Source organism: Diadema setosum, chromosome 14, assembly GCF_964275005.1.
Source record: "Diadema setosum chromosome 14, eeDiaSeto1, whole genome shotgun sequence".
NCBI lineage: Eukaryota > Metazoa > Echinodermata > Echinoidea > Diadematoida > Diadematidae > Diadema > Diadema setosum.
This window is the reverse complement of record NC_092698.1, coordinates 16563670-16580387: the sequence shown is the minus strand read 5'-3', so window position 1 is coordinate 16580387 and position 16718 is coordinate 16563670. Positions and strand designations below refer to the sequence as shown.

Below are 16718 nucleotides of genomic sequence, written 5' to 3'. Positions count from 1 at the left end.
TCGAAGCTGTTGAAGGATTTATGATGTTTTTCTCGATCATGATGTGTTGACAGAATCTACAAAAAACAACAGAAACCAAAGCAAAGTTCCCAAAGAACCCGATATTGAAATGTTTCTCACCGAGGGCTCTTCAGACTGTTTATTTTCCAAACCAAAAAATCATTTTTCATCTCCCACACATACACAAAAAACCCTGAAGAAATATATATATTTTTTTTTTCAGGTATTGAAAAATGAAGTTAATGGTGCGAGGCAAAGGTAGGACGAGAGAGCGGGAGAGAGAGAGAGAAAGAAAGATGGAGAGAGGGAGAGAAGAGGGAGAGGAAATATTAAGATAGAGGAGAAAGGGGAGAAAGCCAGATTGAATATGTGCGTATGTGTGTGAGAGAGGTCATTGTAAGAGGTGGAGTTGGAGTTCATGGACCGATATTACACATACTGTTGATTGGCAGGAAACAAGAAGTAAAACAAACAAAACAAACAAAACAAAGCGTAACAAAACAAAAAGAGGGATCAAGGATTAAGGGACGGAGAGTTAGGAGAAATAGATTTTTGTTAGAGGCCTATGTGTGTGGTGGTTGTTTTCATCATGATACAAAACAAAGAAAGAAACACAATGATACGTTTTACAAAAGGGTCGTCGTGTAAATTTTCTGTTCTTTTCCTTTCCCTTCTTTTTCTGTTATTTCTTTTCGTTGAAAGTGAAATATCATGAAGAAACTTATCCTGAAACCACGTGTATTTCTCAAGTGTGCCATCACCTCTAGCAGCTTTGCTACATGTGTTGTCAATGGTGTTAAGACGCATAAGCTTTGTGAAAGGTTTGGTTGACGACGAAGAGGATAATGTGCTATTGATTTTGAATGTGCAATAACATGCGCAGCTTTCGTCACACGAAGTTTACTCGTAACAGCTCGAAGCTTGCCTATGAGTTTTCGTAGACTTGTGTGTCTTTCGCACCGTCTCGCACTTGCCCGAAAACCTCCTGCTACTACAGATTATCGAAGAAATACTCTTTGTTAAGAGTATCCATCTGTGGCAAAACTCATGAAAGTTAGTGTATATTCAACGAAAATTGCTTCGCTTGCAAGTATCTTGACGTGACTTGTGGGTCATTCATTTCTTCTGTTGAAAACAAGTAAGGGTCAAATTTAAGTCGTATAGACAAACTTTACTATACTTCAACAAGGGGGGGGGGGGGGGAAGAGGCAATATGCCCAGTTTTTTTTTCAGACTTTGAACCTCCTAGCGAGCGATAAGTGAAGATGGTTGCAGTAGGGTAATGTAAACTGTGGTCTCGTTGAGAGGACCACGGAGATTATCGCAGGGTCTCTCAGCCACGCAGTGATTGTCTCACACATGGCGCTTCATACTTTTTGTGTTTTTCTTTTCCACGTCCCCGAGACATGGGGCTCAGCAGATAAGGGAACCTGGTACAGTTACTGTATCACCCGTATCTTGAGGTGAAGACGAGTAAACAGTGAGGTTGTGTTAATGTGGATAGACAGAGAGGAAAAGAAACTAACTTTTGATATAAACACTGGGTTTGTATAATAGGCCCTATCAATGCATTGATCGATTACAGGAGTCCCATGTCGGGTCAATAACCGTTGAGACGATAAGAAGGCCCGCCCCTTTGTTTCAAACTGACTGTCGACAAGTTCGTCGCGAAAGAACGATATTGTCTTTAGGGCAAGAAACATGCTCAATGAATCAGAGGAATTATTTCCTACAGAGTGTAAACATTCGATGAGGCCACCTGTTCTGTCTGACAACACATTCATAACAAACGTACCATTACTATCACTTGAAAGGAGAGCGACAAGGAAGTAAAACAAAAAAGTAGAGACAACAAAATACCCGATTCGTCAATCCGGCTCGTACATCACGCTGTCTCGAAGTGATGTTAACTTTCGCCCATGCCAAGGAGGAATAACAAACACCGCCCTCAGTGGACAAGTATTTTGTGGATGTTATCGATCATTCCACTGTACACATGTGCATCTCGTTCAACAGAAATGTATATTTTCAGCAGCTTAACATGTTCATCAGGGAATTGCCATTATTGAAAATGCGTCCTCTTCCCATCCTCCCTCTCCCAGTATAATCGCATGAGGGCGTAAGTGCACAATAAAAGCGGAAGATAATGGCCGGGATAATGCACGAAAGCAGAAAAGTTTGTGGTGGTGACTATCAAGCATGTGTGTTATATTGATGTGTGTGTGTGAGTGGGGGGGGGGGGGTCTAAGGATTAAAATGAAAGGAAATTAGCTCCTCTTTTTTTTACCTATATATCTTTTCTGCTTGTATCCTTGCCTTCATTTTGTCTCGTCTTCCTCAAAATATTATCCTTCCCCTCGTTCGCTCCAGTACTGTACTTTCTTCACACTGTGATTTCCATTTAGCCAAAAGTCATTCATAGAAATGTTGAGCTAGATTCCCCTCTCCTTTTGCCATTGATTGAATGTCTAATATTGAAAATAAGAACAACAAATGTACAATATTCATATGTTCCTGTTGGAAATGGGAAAAATAAATGAATGAAAATGAACAAATGTTCTGTGTCTTATGGAGCTAGTTTCATGATCTTCTCATCTTCGTCATACATCTACTGTACTACGCTCTTTTCAAGTCCATTACTCGTTTCTTCCCAATTATTCTTCCCTTCTCGACTCCATATCAGTTTTAACCGTATACGGCGACGCTATTCATGATGTAAAAACGAATGACCATACATAATCACAACCCAACTTGATTTGTTGCGCTGTCCCGTCCCCATGCCGTTCCTCGCGAGACGGTTTACTGTCTTCACTTTGGTTTCGTGTTCCTGTCAAATTGTTTCCACGTGTCCATGATGTTGTAGTTATGAGCACACCCCAGAGGTTCAGGATCATCAACTCGTGCTGTTTTTGCCCGCTCTGTGCACACTACTGAGCGATGTTTTCTTTCCCTCCTGTAACTCGTGCCTTTTCTCCCGCCAGGGACCCGTCGTCCAGCCTGCATTCCTAAAATGTAAAATTGCAGCACCTTCATATTCTACAAGGACAATGTACCACTTTCGGCGTGTTACACGGAAGTGAAATATCCCATAGAATAATATCCCAAAAGAGTGTATTACATAACGAAAGACGAGAGACGTGATAAATGCAAATTTATGTTATGCTGATATTTTAACATCCGTTTCATATCTGGATAAAGGTGATCTGTATCTGACATGATTATAAGGACGTACTCGGAAGCCTATTGTTATCAGAACTCTACGAAACTTACCGGACAAAATAGAAGGTTGATATGGGAGGTCGCAAACTTCAGGAAATCTGACATATACCACCCAAAATAGGAAATCATAATTTTCCCCTTTCCTGTATAAAGATTTTGTATTATAAAATGAAGCCAGAACACACACATGGCGCGAACGCAATGCTCTCGGGCTTTGGACTTTTATTGGGCCCTAAGCAAACAACACAATACAATATGATGTCAGCTAGCCAGGGAAAAGGGGGAGGTTTGAGGAAATTGAACCACTCTTCTGTGTTCTTACCCTTAACGCCCCAGGGTTATGGGCAGGATGTACAAACACCTCCCGCTGCTACCACCACAAAAACCGTTTGCTAACAAGATTTGATATTATCGTATGCCCCTCCTCCCATTTTCGTCCACTCGCCGTCGAATATTAACAGCCGATACAGCGAGAGGTTAACGCGACATAATCATTGACAGATCGGAGACTTTTCTTGACCGAAGCGGATGAAAAAGAGAGATAGAGCAAGAGGGGAGAGAAAAAAATAACCAATACCGATAATCCGATATATCTCGAAAACACGGGCAAGGCTTATTACCAGATTTTAATACAGCTGTCAAAATCTGATAATGATTAAGAAAAATTATGTTCCAAAGTGTATTGCTGCTCGCTTATCATTGATCATGTCGCTCACCAGTGACATGACATCTTTTTAGAAATTTCTTTGCTTCAGATAGGGAATATCGTATGATCTAGTAGAAAATAGAATAAAAAAAAAAAACCTCTCACATTCGTGACATTATTCTAGCTGCAAGCGATTTTGTGTGTGTATGTGCATGTGTGTCTTTGGGCGTATGTATAAAATTATGTGTTTGTTGAACGAAATGTTAGCGCAGAATCCAATGCAAACATGCATGTGTAAACTTCCACTGACTAATTTAATTCAGAAGATGCGATCTGCAATGAGACAGAAAACGCGCCCTCTTCATCACCCAGTTTACTGTTTACTTCCACGAGGCTACAGACGAGATGACGAACCGTGGTCCGTGTCCGTGACCTCGGCCTTTCGTCACCCCTGGCTCTCTGCATCAGTCATCTCCGTCTGACAACATCACTCCGGAGAGATGGAGAGCGTGCTCATGGGGGAGCCGGAGAAGAAAAAGGGGGAGCAGGGGAGCGAAGGGGGCGGTAGAAGGGTAAATGGTCTGGGTGTGACGCAACTGCTACTCTAAAAGAGAATATTTCTCTAATTTTGCGTCTGACACAGATTTCATCCCGTGTCTCGACGATCATGAAATTCTATGTGTATCAGTGCCTACCGTGGGATTTCCAAGTCACTCGTCGAAAAAAAAAAAAAAGAAACCTCGGAGAACCTGGTCACAGGGAATGGAACAAATTCGAGTTTTCCGATAGCAGGATAAAGTGGAATCCCTTGAAGTTCAAAGGTCAATGCTGAACAAAAACAGTGCCCTCATATCACGGAGGTGGGATAGAGTGTTCCCTGTAAAGATGTTGCTGTGTTGCTGTGCAGGTAGAAGTGTAAATCTACAGTCTGACAGTCATGCGATTCTGTTATCATTTCACACCATTTCGCTGTTTATTTTCTCTTAGGAACAGTGTGATGTGATTTTGGATTTGCGTTTTCCTCTATCTGTATTACCCGGCTCTTATGTATCTCCTGGGCATTTTGGAGGCGTCTCCGAATTTTCTCAGAAAGTCGTATCTTAGGATTTCCCTCGGATTCCCATGAACTTAAAAGTCCAGTTTACCTTTGGGAGAAGTGTTTTAAAAAAAATTCAAGATATCACATTTGATGCATAGTGTAGGTCTGCTGTATCACAAACATCTTACCTATACAATTTTTGCAATAAAGCCTAGAAAGAAATATGAGGAGATATCAGTGTTTTTTTTTTCTCAATAAACCGTAACTGTAGACGGTTTAGTCTGGAAACATTTTATTATAACTATTGTTCACATTTTGTGTATTAACAACACTTAACATCGATTAAACAGATTCATTTTTTTTTCACAGTGGTTGTTTCTATCCCTAATTTACATTTTAGAACCATTTTCAATCACTAATGCTGGGTTTTTGTTTCATCTGCAAATGGTAAATTATGCCTTTAAGATACGAGCCAGGATGGTCGTAATAACAAAGTTCCACTGTAAAGGGGAAAACAACAACAACAACAACAACAACAACAACAACAACAACAACAACAACAACAACAACAACAACAACAACAACAACAACAACAACAACAACAACAACAACAACAACAACAACAACAACAACAACAACAACAACAACAACAACAGCAATTCCCATCAGAGTCCGAGACCAGTCTCCGCCATACAGGTCATGTTTGCATTGATTTGGCCAGTGCTATTCAATCATTAAATGAACTTTATCTGAAGGGACAAGGTTGAGTGGTAGCAGCTATTCTATCATGTTTATAGGTCTGATTCATGGGAAATGTCAGAAGTAAACGGATAAAGCGCAGCTTATACACCGAGTTAGTAATACATTGCAACTGATCATGTGATAATCACTAATAGAATATTCCCAAGCATGCATAGAATATTGAAAAGTTCTGTTTCTCTTCTATTCATATTTGTCAAATTCCACTTCACGACTTCGGAAGCCACAGACATTAACTGATTTTACATTTTTATATCTGGACCTTTAAAAGACACATTGATCTACCAATTTAGCAGTGCCTCATGGAGTATCAGCACACGTATCATGTCGATGGATGTTGTTAAAACTCTCTTCAATAGTAAAACGTTTGTTTGAACTAAGCCCCGGATAGATTTGCTTACATCATTGCTCATCAATTAACCATGGCAACATTGCCATTTTATAACACTTATTTCCTGCATGATAGGAAATATAAAATTAGGAACCTACATAGTAATTATTTCGTAAGCAGAAATAATGCCGGGTTTATAATGAATTATGTTCAAATGTAGTACATACCACGGGCTTTTCCTGACAACCAGGAAGCTTGTTTCGGCTTGTTTGAGGCTTTCCCGACAAAGCAACATCTATGATCTAATTCACGCAGAGTTCATGAAGAGTATATAGAAATGGACGTAGTGTGCAGGTAGATGGAACAGCTTGTTTCTATGTTTTAAAGGAAAACAACAATATGCATGATATACATGTATATTTGAATTCACTCATTATCTATCCTACTGACACGCTAGCTACATACACGCATGTCACACGGCTGTGCATTTTGTATGAACCATCCTGTGGCCTTTACACATAGGACAGGTAGGATGGTACTTTGGACGCGCAGTGGGTATTAACATATTTGGAATGCCTCAGATTATTCCTACCCATTATTACTCGTCTGTACATCGCTTGTTTCCCCAATTCCCCCCATCTGATGACGAAGTGATATTGGCTGTAGGAGTGACAGACAAGCCATGTCACACATTTTCGCCCGTTCGATCATACCCTATTATTTCTCATTCTGTGTTGTCTCAAATAAAGCCCCTCTGATCCCTGCTCTGATCTAGTTTCTGCCCCGACGGACGCGGCGAGAGTTGTCAGGGGATGATGCGTGAGGTGCTCCCTTTGGAATGGGGGAGGGGAGCGGCGTATCGAGTGTACAGTTGCTGTAATGAATACGTCGGCTGAAGTATCAGGTGGTAACTTCCGCTTGTCAGTCAACATGGTCACTTTGACGAAACAAATCGTCACGAGTCGTAAAGGGTCAGTCCTATTATCCCCCCATCTGACTCACTGTGTAGGATTCAGTAACTCCTACCACCAGTGAAGAAAGAGTCCTTCACCTTTCGATATGCTCCAAGTTCTCGCAATAGTCACTCAAGTAATAAACTGTTATCACACTTCTAAGCACTTTCGCAGAAACAAGCTATCTATGAAGGCATACACTTACAAGTCACGGGTACTCATGCTTTCGCGAGTATCCGACTACGTGACTCTTTTTGTTAACCGAACATTCGTAGAGCAAATGGCTTGTTTCTACGAAACCACTCAGAACGTGATAAACGTGAAAGCAACAATCCCTTCCCTAGCCTTTTGTCAAGGCCCTCTCGCTGTAATGGGCGAGCGAAGCGAGCCCAGCCGAGCGCGCCAGCGCAACCCCACTCAGCTGGGCTCTCTTCACCATACAGCGAGAGGGCTTTGACAAAAGGCTATCCCTTCCCATACGATTGAAATCACGGATGAATTAAAAGACATGACAATTTTGTTATGCAGGCTATTTCTTTGCTTGAAATACCTTTGCATTTTTTTTCTCCCATTTCAAACCTCTATTCATCATTTTATCTTTTCCTCGTCGTGCAGGTTGGCGACCATGGAGTTCGTGGTCATCGTGCTCGGTGAACTGCGGTGGCGGGTTCCAGCATCGGCGAAGACTCTGCGACCGCGATGTGCCGAACGCGTGCGAGGGCGAAGCACGGCAGAAGCGGAAATGCAACGAATTCGAATGCGGAGGTACTTCACTTTCTTTCTTGTTCTTGCAGACCCCCCCCCCTCCCCCCCCCCAAAAAAAAAATCCAACAACAACAATCAAGCAAATAGATATAATTTTACTGACCCATTCTTAGTAATGAAAGAGTCCACTCCTGTTGACTTTATTGAATAAGTCAGACTCAAAGAAGGTAAGCCTCCTTTACTGTGAAACTTACATTTAAATCTGACCAAAATTTAAACTTGTCCATGTCCATATTGGACATAATTGCTCCTGACTATCGAGTTTCGTGTTGTTGTTTTTTTTTCACATACCAGCAAATTCTAAGAAGTGACATTGTCGTCACTCATAAGCCTTCGACCAATTCGCACATAAAAATCTATAAACCAATTTACTTGCCCTTTGACCGGTATGGATTATTATCAAATGGTATGTACATTTTTTTTCACGAGTTATGATATTTGTAATCATATTTATGTGTATGTGTGTGTTTGTGTGTGCTACGAACCCCAACACATCTTCTTTTTTTTTTTTTGTAAACCATAAAGGTTATCCACACATTATGTATTGCTGACGCACGTGTGTCTTTTGAACCTGTATGTGTAACAAGAAATACCATAATTTTATAACACAGGTGATAACGAGCATCAGAAACCTTAAACGTCTTCCATTCCTATAGTTTATTATTAAAAATCACTATTAGGCCTACTGTTGTTGTTTTTTTTTTTCAAGGGGGAATTCGGTGAGGGTTTTGGGTGTGCATTCACACATTATTGATCTATCATTCATGGTGTCAGTGGGGATAGCGTAGCTAGGGCCTATACTAACAGGTGTATTTTTACCAGTCGAAAGACATCCTCTTCCAATCCGGAAGCCGTAGCAAAAGATAAAGCAGCTATTTCATTGCACGTCTTACGGAGCCTGGGCACATTATCATTCTATCAATATACCGGGTATCTGTTTTATCACACCAGAAGCAGTCATTTCTCGTTCATAATAATTGTATATACAATTGATGGGGATTGAAAACAACATATTTAGCTCTTACTCGAGTCAAAAAACCTATAGATCAAAGTACACCCTGCCTTCCTCTACCAATAAATACACTGTTATCTTTTCGCACACATTACTCTTTGTAACTAACCAACGAGGAGGACCTCGAGATGGAAATCTTCTTCCTTTTAATAGGTTGTCCTTAGCCATTGGTTGCTGTTTGTGCCATTGTGTGAAGTGTATACTCTTAACATTATGTCACAATTGTTTAGTGTTCCTGGAAGCAAAGGAAAATGTATCTTGACATGATACCATTGCATGAAATAGCATAAAATAACGCAATATTAACGTTATTGAAGCACTTTTTATAAGAAGTAATGGTAATGAAGGATCCCAACCATGTTCTTTAGGCGGACACAAATAGACAAAAATTAAAAAAAAATATTTTCAAAATGTAACGATTCTGCAGATTTCCCGTAATTTGATAGACTTGTAACCAGGCGTTTCTTGCTACCATCCTCTAACCTATGAATTCCAGAGGTAATTTGCTGTCGAAAAAATCATGTTGCCCTCATTCAGTTGGCAATGCTGCGTTTTCTGGTAATCCTATTATTGGAGAAAGAATTAGACGCACTTGTAAAAGTCATTAAATCTTCACAGAATCAGAAAAAAAAGTCCATCCCAGCCCCAAAGACAAGCAAACAAAGAAGCAAAAAAGAAAAAAAAATATGTATAATTCATAAATTGAAAGAAAAAACTTTGGTCTTCTTGATAAGTTGCAAATTTGCGAATCGCCGGCATCTAGAGATTTGGATATTCAGACGTTTTTGAAAATTCTGCAATATTGTACAACAAACAATATTTGAACAACATGGACTCAATTGTCGTTGGGTTTATTTCTCATTACACCTTCTGAAACACAAACATTAAGTAATACAAATCGTAAAGGACACAGCGCCAAACACAAACAACCCTGTAATTTTTGGGACTGAGTGAGTCAAAGGTTTTGTGTCGACTATCATGAAGAAGCTGGTTGCAGTCACAGCCATTCACCCCTAAGGGCTGTCTGTCAATTGACAGCATATTTCCTCATTCATTTATTGAACTTTCACACCCATGGCACGATTTCTTTTTTTCATTTTTTTTTTTTTGGGGGGGGGGGGCTGGCCACGAAAACGTGGGTATATCTGTTGACAAAAATGGATCACCGTGAAAGTGAAAGATGTGAGCTTCACCGTCGCATGTGATGTCAACGGGTGGAAGGGGGGAAAGGTGGCGTTGCAAGGAGGAGTTTAGAGTGAACTATGCTTGCATTTTGTCTGATTTATATGTGAGAGCATGCTTACATTTATACATTAAAGGTTCAGTTTACTTTTAGGAGCAGTGATTTAAAAGATGTTCAAGATATCACCTTTGATGCATACGTGTAGGTCTGTTGTATCACAAAACATCCTATCATATAAAATTTTTGCAATAAACCCTAAAATATAAGGAGATATCAGTATTTTTCTTAATAAACCCTAACTGTAGACGGTTTAGTCTGAAAACATTTTCATTATAACTATTGTTCACATTTTGTATATTTGACAATACTTAACATCGATAATACGGATTCAAATTTTTATAGTGGTTGTTTCTATCCCTTTAACTCACATTTTAGAGCTTAGTTTTTGTTTCATCTGCAAATGGTGAGTTAGGCCTTTAACTTACTCAGTGCTTTTATACTTATGAAATCAACATCCAATGAAATCAAATCAAATCAAATCAAATGCTATCAAATCAAATCAAATGTTAGATGCTCGTCACTTGAATGTCACAACTGTTGAATTTTCGACCATAAAATAAATTTATTGAATTTTTTTTTTTAAAGTAATGGGTGATTTATGCGATGAACATGATGACGTTATAAATTCTTCAACATCGTACACCCACTGCCATTTCTGTTTCACCAATTAATGGAGAGAAACATTAAAATGCTTGTTGATTTTGGGGCATTGTGTCCAATTTAAAGTGCCACCTCGCTTTTGTCTGTAATATTTCATTTCTTCTTCTTTTTTTCCTGGCTATCTTCTTTGTGAAGTAGGGTTTTACTTTTCTTTTTCTTGTCTTACCTTTTTTTTTTAAAGTGAAATCCACAATGGAGCGAAATTTCTCCTTAGACATAAAGTACACATAGACCAAGTGAGTGGGTGTATAAAATTAAATGATCAGTATAACAAGTTGATGGTGAAGGTGGTTTGTTTGACCCAGTGTCACCAGTAATATTCCTATATCGCGAGTAAGCAGAGTGACACCGTTAACAACGGATAGCTGACTCAATTGTGGAGACGATTACTCCAAGATACCACATACTCTAGAAATGTTAAACCAGATGTTGGTTTGAAAGAAAGAAAAACTTTGATGGCACCAGTATGTTATCTATCTACCACCAGTGACCAACCGCGAAAGCATTTCCCCTCTCTTATCCGATGTCACTGTACTTTGTAATTAAATTAAGGCGATAAGTGATGGCTAGTGAATCGTATAGGGCTGTACGCCAAGTAAACTGAACATTTTTGTTATGTTCCGAAACAAAACACTCGGAAATTAGATCTTTCACTTCCAGTTCGAACCACTTCTATAGATAATCCTTTTTGACAAAATCCTGCTAGACATCAGTGACGGTATATCAGAGTAGTGGTAGTGGGGAATTATTTTCTGATTATAGTATCGAATCCAGAACCTCGATTAACTTACGTCATGTTGAATGGCGTCATTTTATCGATTATCAATCTACTCCTTTGTGACTATCGCCTAGTTGAAGTCTGGGCCACGTTGCATAAATAGATTGATAACTTTACAATTACTGGTATGTGTACAAATCAGTGGTAACCATTAGTGATTCCTTGGTTTTGGTTGGCCGTGAAATAGTGTTGCTATACGGTAGCTACCACTGGTCGCAGAGCTACCATTAATAGGGAGGTCTTCATGGTTTTATGCAATAGGGCCGAGGTCTTCAGGAAGCTAACTAAGACATGTGTCGAGTACCTGAAGTCGGTATACTGATGACGATAACAGCTTATTTTCCTCGGATGGATTTCAATGTAAGACACGCGCAGGGCTCCATCCGTAAGAAGATGAGATTGATCTTTTTTCAATGTCATTCGTAAGAGGATGAAATTGATCTTTTTTTCAGTGTCATCCGTAAGAGGATGAAATTGATCTTTTATCAATGTAATCGATAAGAGGATCAAATAGATCTTTCATCAATTTAATCCATAGGAGAATGAAATTGATCTTTTGTCGATGTCATCCATAAGAGAGCGAAATTGATCTTTTATGATTATGTTATCCATGAGAGGATGAAATTAATATTTTATGAATGTCATCGCATGGCCGATGGCAGCTTGAAATGGGTAAGAACTGAGAACAATTAGACAAAAAATGCCATCTGAAAATAAAGATAAATAGGCATCGGACGTCTTGAGAGGGAGATGATTGAAGCTTGTGGTGTGTCATGACTGGGGTGCTGTTCGTTATTCCGAAGGTTCGTTAATCCGAAACACACAAATTCCCTATACCTAGAGGTTTGTTAATCCGAAAATGAAAAAAGGGTTCGTTAATCCGAACATTTGTGGCGTTATTCCGAAGGGTCGTTACTGTGAAGTGTGTTAATCCGAAAATAAAATTCGGAATAACGAACCTTCGGAATAGCGAATCTTCGGACTGAAGAGCCTTCGGAATAACGAACCTTCGGAATAACGAGCTGTAACCCATGACTGTACCCATGTGATAGAATACAGTATTTCCGTTGCGTTTTGTGCTTTCAGACGATATCCATTATTTTATGTATTTACTTCAAGATAATGTACTGTGGAAGCAACCAGTGCAGGTTCAAGGAAACGTGAAAGGAAGAAAGACCTTTACGTTGGTGTAAGGCTTGTGCGAGGTCTTCTCCCCTTTTGTGTCACGATGTACATTAGAACATAAACACAGTAATAGCACTCTCAATTTCTTTAGAGTTTCTTTAAATTACTTGTGTTAGTCCTTAACTAATGATTTATTCTTGAACAAGAGCAAAATCCACTTTGCCGGTATTGATTGAAACTTGGTGATGAGCGATGAACAACCATGGTGCTTTTGGTGAACCATGTCTTCATGATATACATATAGATCAAAACAGTTTGTGGGTTTCATGTACAATGATGTGAGATTGCACGTTTTTCTCATAAGTATCACTCATTATACTCCTCCATCAACACTTGCCTACATTTCAAATGAAAAGTAGCGTAGCAGGCTTTCAGTTGTATGTCTGCTAAGTGCGTGGCGTCATGAAATATCATAGTTATAGTATAGCAAAAAAAAAAAAGTGAAATCAAGATTTTAAGGGACGGTAAGTAATCTTGAATATTCAAGACAGTGAAAGGTAACTAAGCAGGCCCTCTAAATATTTGTGGACATCTACACCACAGAGAAATAGGATTGACCTGTAAGTTGGTATAACCATGCTTCTTTCGTTCAACCCTTTACACTGAAATTGATGATGCGAATGCTCTAAAAGTGATATGGGATGCATGCGTAAACTTCACTCGAGAGATTGAAGACATTAATCGCTGTTGTAGACTTGAAGGGTACGGATGGTGTTTTCTTGGTACAAAAGAAGTAAGATGCAATTAATGCAATGATACGTTCCAACCACTAATTTTACACACAAAACAAGAGAGAGAGAGAGAGAAAAAAAAAAGGTGGATACCAGTCTATCACGACGGATACGGATGGGAAGCGTGAATGAAAACATTGATAGAGGTTCCCGGCGTGCCTTTACCCATATCTTATTGGGGCAATAAACACACATTAACGAATTTCTCTTCCACGTGTCTGTCGATATCTTCGACGAGGATCGATAAGAATCGATCACCGGTTGAAGTCATTTCCTCTCGCCGACGTAGAGGGCGGGTAAGGCCGGATGAGAGAACGCGAGGCCCTGCATCCGGAGAGCGTCATGCTCCGAGAACGATAAATACTTCCTCTCCAAATAGATTTCCGTGCCAAATCGTTTTACAATGATTACAGGAAGAGCTTCAAAGGACATTGTACCCATTAATCATTCATTTTTGTACATGTTGGGAAGCATCTTTCCTTTTTGATACTTTCAGTCATGTTGGTGGTATGGCGTTATCATACGATGCCTTTTATTTTTCAACCAAGAACAGAATCTGGATCCAAACATCTCTCGAAGACACATTCGTGTTATCTTCCGCACCACACAGTGAATAATCTGATTTGATTTTTATGTACCCTGGCCCAAGTAAGAGGAGAGGGATAAGGGATAGAAATAAAATACCCCCCCCCCCCCATTGTACATGTACTATGCCATACCGATTTGAGGCAGCAAAAGATTACCGGCGTTATCAACAGTGCGCGGAAGTGATATGAGCTGAACGTCGGTAAACGATCCGATAGAATGTATGGAAAGATTTTGACCTTGCCCTAATCTCGACTGAGGTCAAAGAAGAAGGAAGAGATATGTTAGAGAAATTGGGACGAGTTCCATCGCGTCGAGCATCTGGGAAGGGGGAGGGGATAATAACGTCTGCTATAGCTATTAAAATCCTAATTATCATATAGATCAAATCATCAAGCCTCTATCATACAGATGCAGTAACATGATGCTCGCCATATTTTTGGCAATATGATTCTTAAATAAGAGCTCACCGACAGTCGGAACCAGAACGTATCGTATAATGTTTGCATCACAATCAAGTTAATTGTGTGCTACAACTCAGTGATGCACATTCTGAGCATTGTTTTTCAGCTAAAATGACATTCCTCCATTGGGTTAAGTCGCAATCTCCAACAAAATAAATATTATGTCTCATTTTGATATATTTGTTACTGCTTATGATCACTACCACGATTGTCGTTTTCATCATCATAAAACAATCGCAGCAACAGTGATGTACATTTAAAGCAATCATTTACCTCTTTCCGAGTATTTCTTTTGTTAGATTAGAATGTTGCTCAATAACTTTGCTCAATAAACCAGTTCGTAATTCCACATTGCGCATGATGAGCAGAAGAAAGGTCATTTGTACCAACAGGCATTTTGGTTTATTAATTCACTGAGATAAGCATCTGTGATGTGATAGATTATTCATGTGATCCTTATCTGAATAGTGCTTGCCAGCACATTCACCTGATAGCAAGCCTGGTATTTGGCAATATCGAAAGAAAAAGGTTGTTACTGCATTCCATACGAAACAATGAATTAGATGCCTGTTAAAGTGTCAACTGACTGACTATTCTGGTCACCTGGTCTAAACACAAGTTCATGCTTGTAATTTGTTTGGACATGAATTCCATAAATTGCTATGTCGGGCAAGCTTATGCATTATACCGCTTTGAAAACGAGTGAAGTGCCTAACCGACTGAGAAAAAAGAAAGGTAATTTGTACCAACGTGTTCATGAGCTAATTACGAGCTGGCTTATTGACTTTGTGTTATATTTTTGTATGAAATAGGAATACAGTAGATAAACAAAATTAAATTAAAATCAGTAACTACGTCATCATCGTTATCATCATTATCATTACCATCATCATCATTATGATAAATATAATTATCATCATCATGATAATCATAATTGATATCATTGTTATTATCATGCTGATATCTCTCTACTTTATCATTTCACTTTCATAATCACAATTGTTCGTACATTAATTTTTCCCTTCGTCTTTCATCATCACCAATACCGCCATCATCATCATCCCACGAGTACAAGTACTGGTGATGGGGAAATTACGCGTAACTATCTGCATCATCAGCAGCCTCTGCCACACCATAGCACTCATCTACAACATCATCAGCAACATCACAGTCTATACACTAACACCATCACAGCAAGATCTGTCTCCTCCTCCCCTTTCCTTTCTCATCGCTAAATCATGTGTATGACCCTCGTCCTGGTTATCACTGCCATTATCATCTTTATCATCATCATAATCCATAATCCATACCATAATTATTATCTTTATCATCATAGTCGTCGTCTATCATCATTATCATCATCATTACCACACCACTGCAAACACTGCTAGCATATTCTGTTTTTCCTTCGTCTCTAGTACAGTCTGTTTTCTAAAGCAGGAAAATAGATTCAAAGAGATTCAACGATTCAAATCTATTTTCACCTCCATCAAATAAAGAAAGACATTATATGCAATGTATATGCACAGGATATTTGTAATAATTGCAGAATGTGATTTAACAAAGTACATATGAAAATGAGTTGCAGATGAAAAACAAAAAACCCCACAATTATATCTTTGTTAACATATACATAAAGCGTATAATACAAGTTAACTAAGGATGGGGATGGAAATGGAGGGTCCCACTAAGAAGCAAAGCTTGTACGATATGGGACCCTCAGAAAATACACAAGACAGCAATATAAAACAAAATAAAACGAACCAATGTCAACTGACATGAAATCAAAATAATTGGGAAGGAAATACAACCATGGGTTGGAAATACAACCATCACGGAAGCAAGATCTGTTTACTTCCTCTAAGATAAGGTAAGGCATTCGATTTCATGCAGGACAACTCCTAAAAATGTAATGGAATAAAGATGCTCAAAACTAGAATAATCTGTAAAACACAAAGTACGTCATGAAGAGTCCTTTTGCAAGGATCCGAAGCGGAATGATTAGAAAGTTGGAAAGGTGTCGTGCCTTCTTTGAAGTGAACCGCGCCGTAAAATCGAGCGCAACATTGCGTAACGACGTCCAATAGGACTTCAGCTTGGGTATACTAGGGCTGATATGACTCATCGCCCCGATAATACATTAGGGCGTCCTTCACCGTGGCCATCCCCTCGCCGAACTCCACGTGAACCCCTGGTCGTCCGACGTGGAAGATAGAGCAGGCGAACACGTGATAAAGCGAACCACTGGGCGCCGGTGACCTCCGCCAACATAAACATTCATTGTGCAAGAAAAAATGTCGTTTTGATGAGTCCTGCTGATTGACATTAACAAGTAGAAGAGACCCCCT

General features: G+C 39.4%; 1 protein-coding gene across 1 annotated transcript in view; it reads left to right on the top strand.

Moving 5' to 3' along the window:
• LOC140238172 (uncharacterized) overlaps window positions 1-16718 on the top strand; it is a 95677-nt gene that overhangs the window by 64400 nt on the left and 14559 nt on the right. Inside the window, exon 2 of the mRNA XM_072318110.1 lies at window positions 7563-7712. Coding sequence (XP_072174211.1) covers window positions 7563-7712 — 150 coding nt within the window. The remainder of the gene's footprint in view (window positions 1-7562; window positions 7713-16718) is intronic.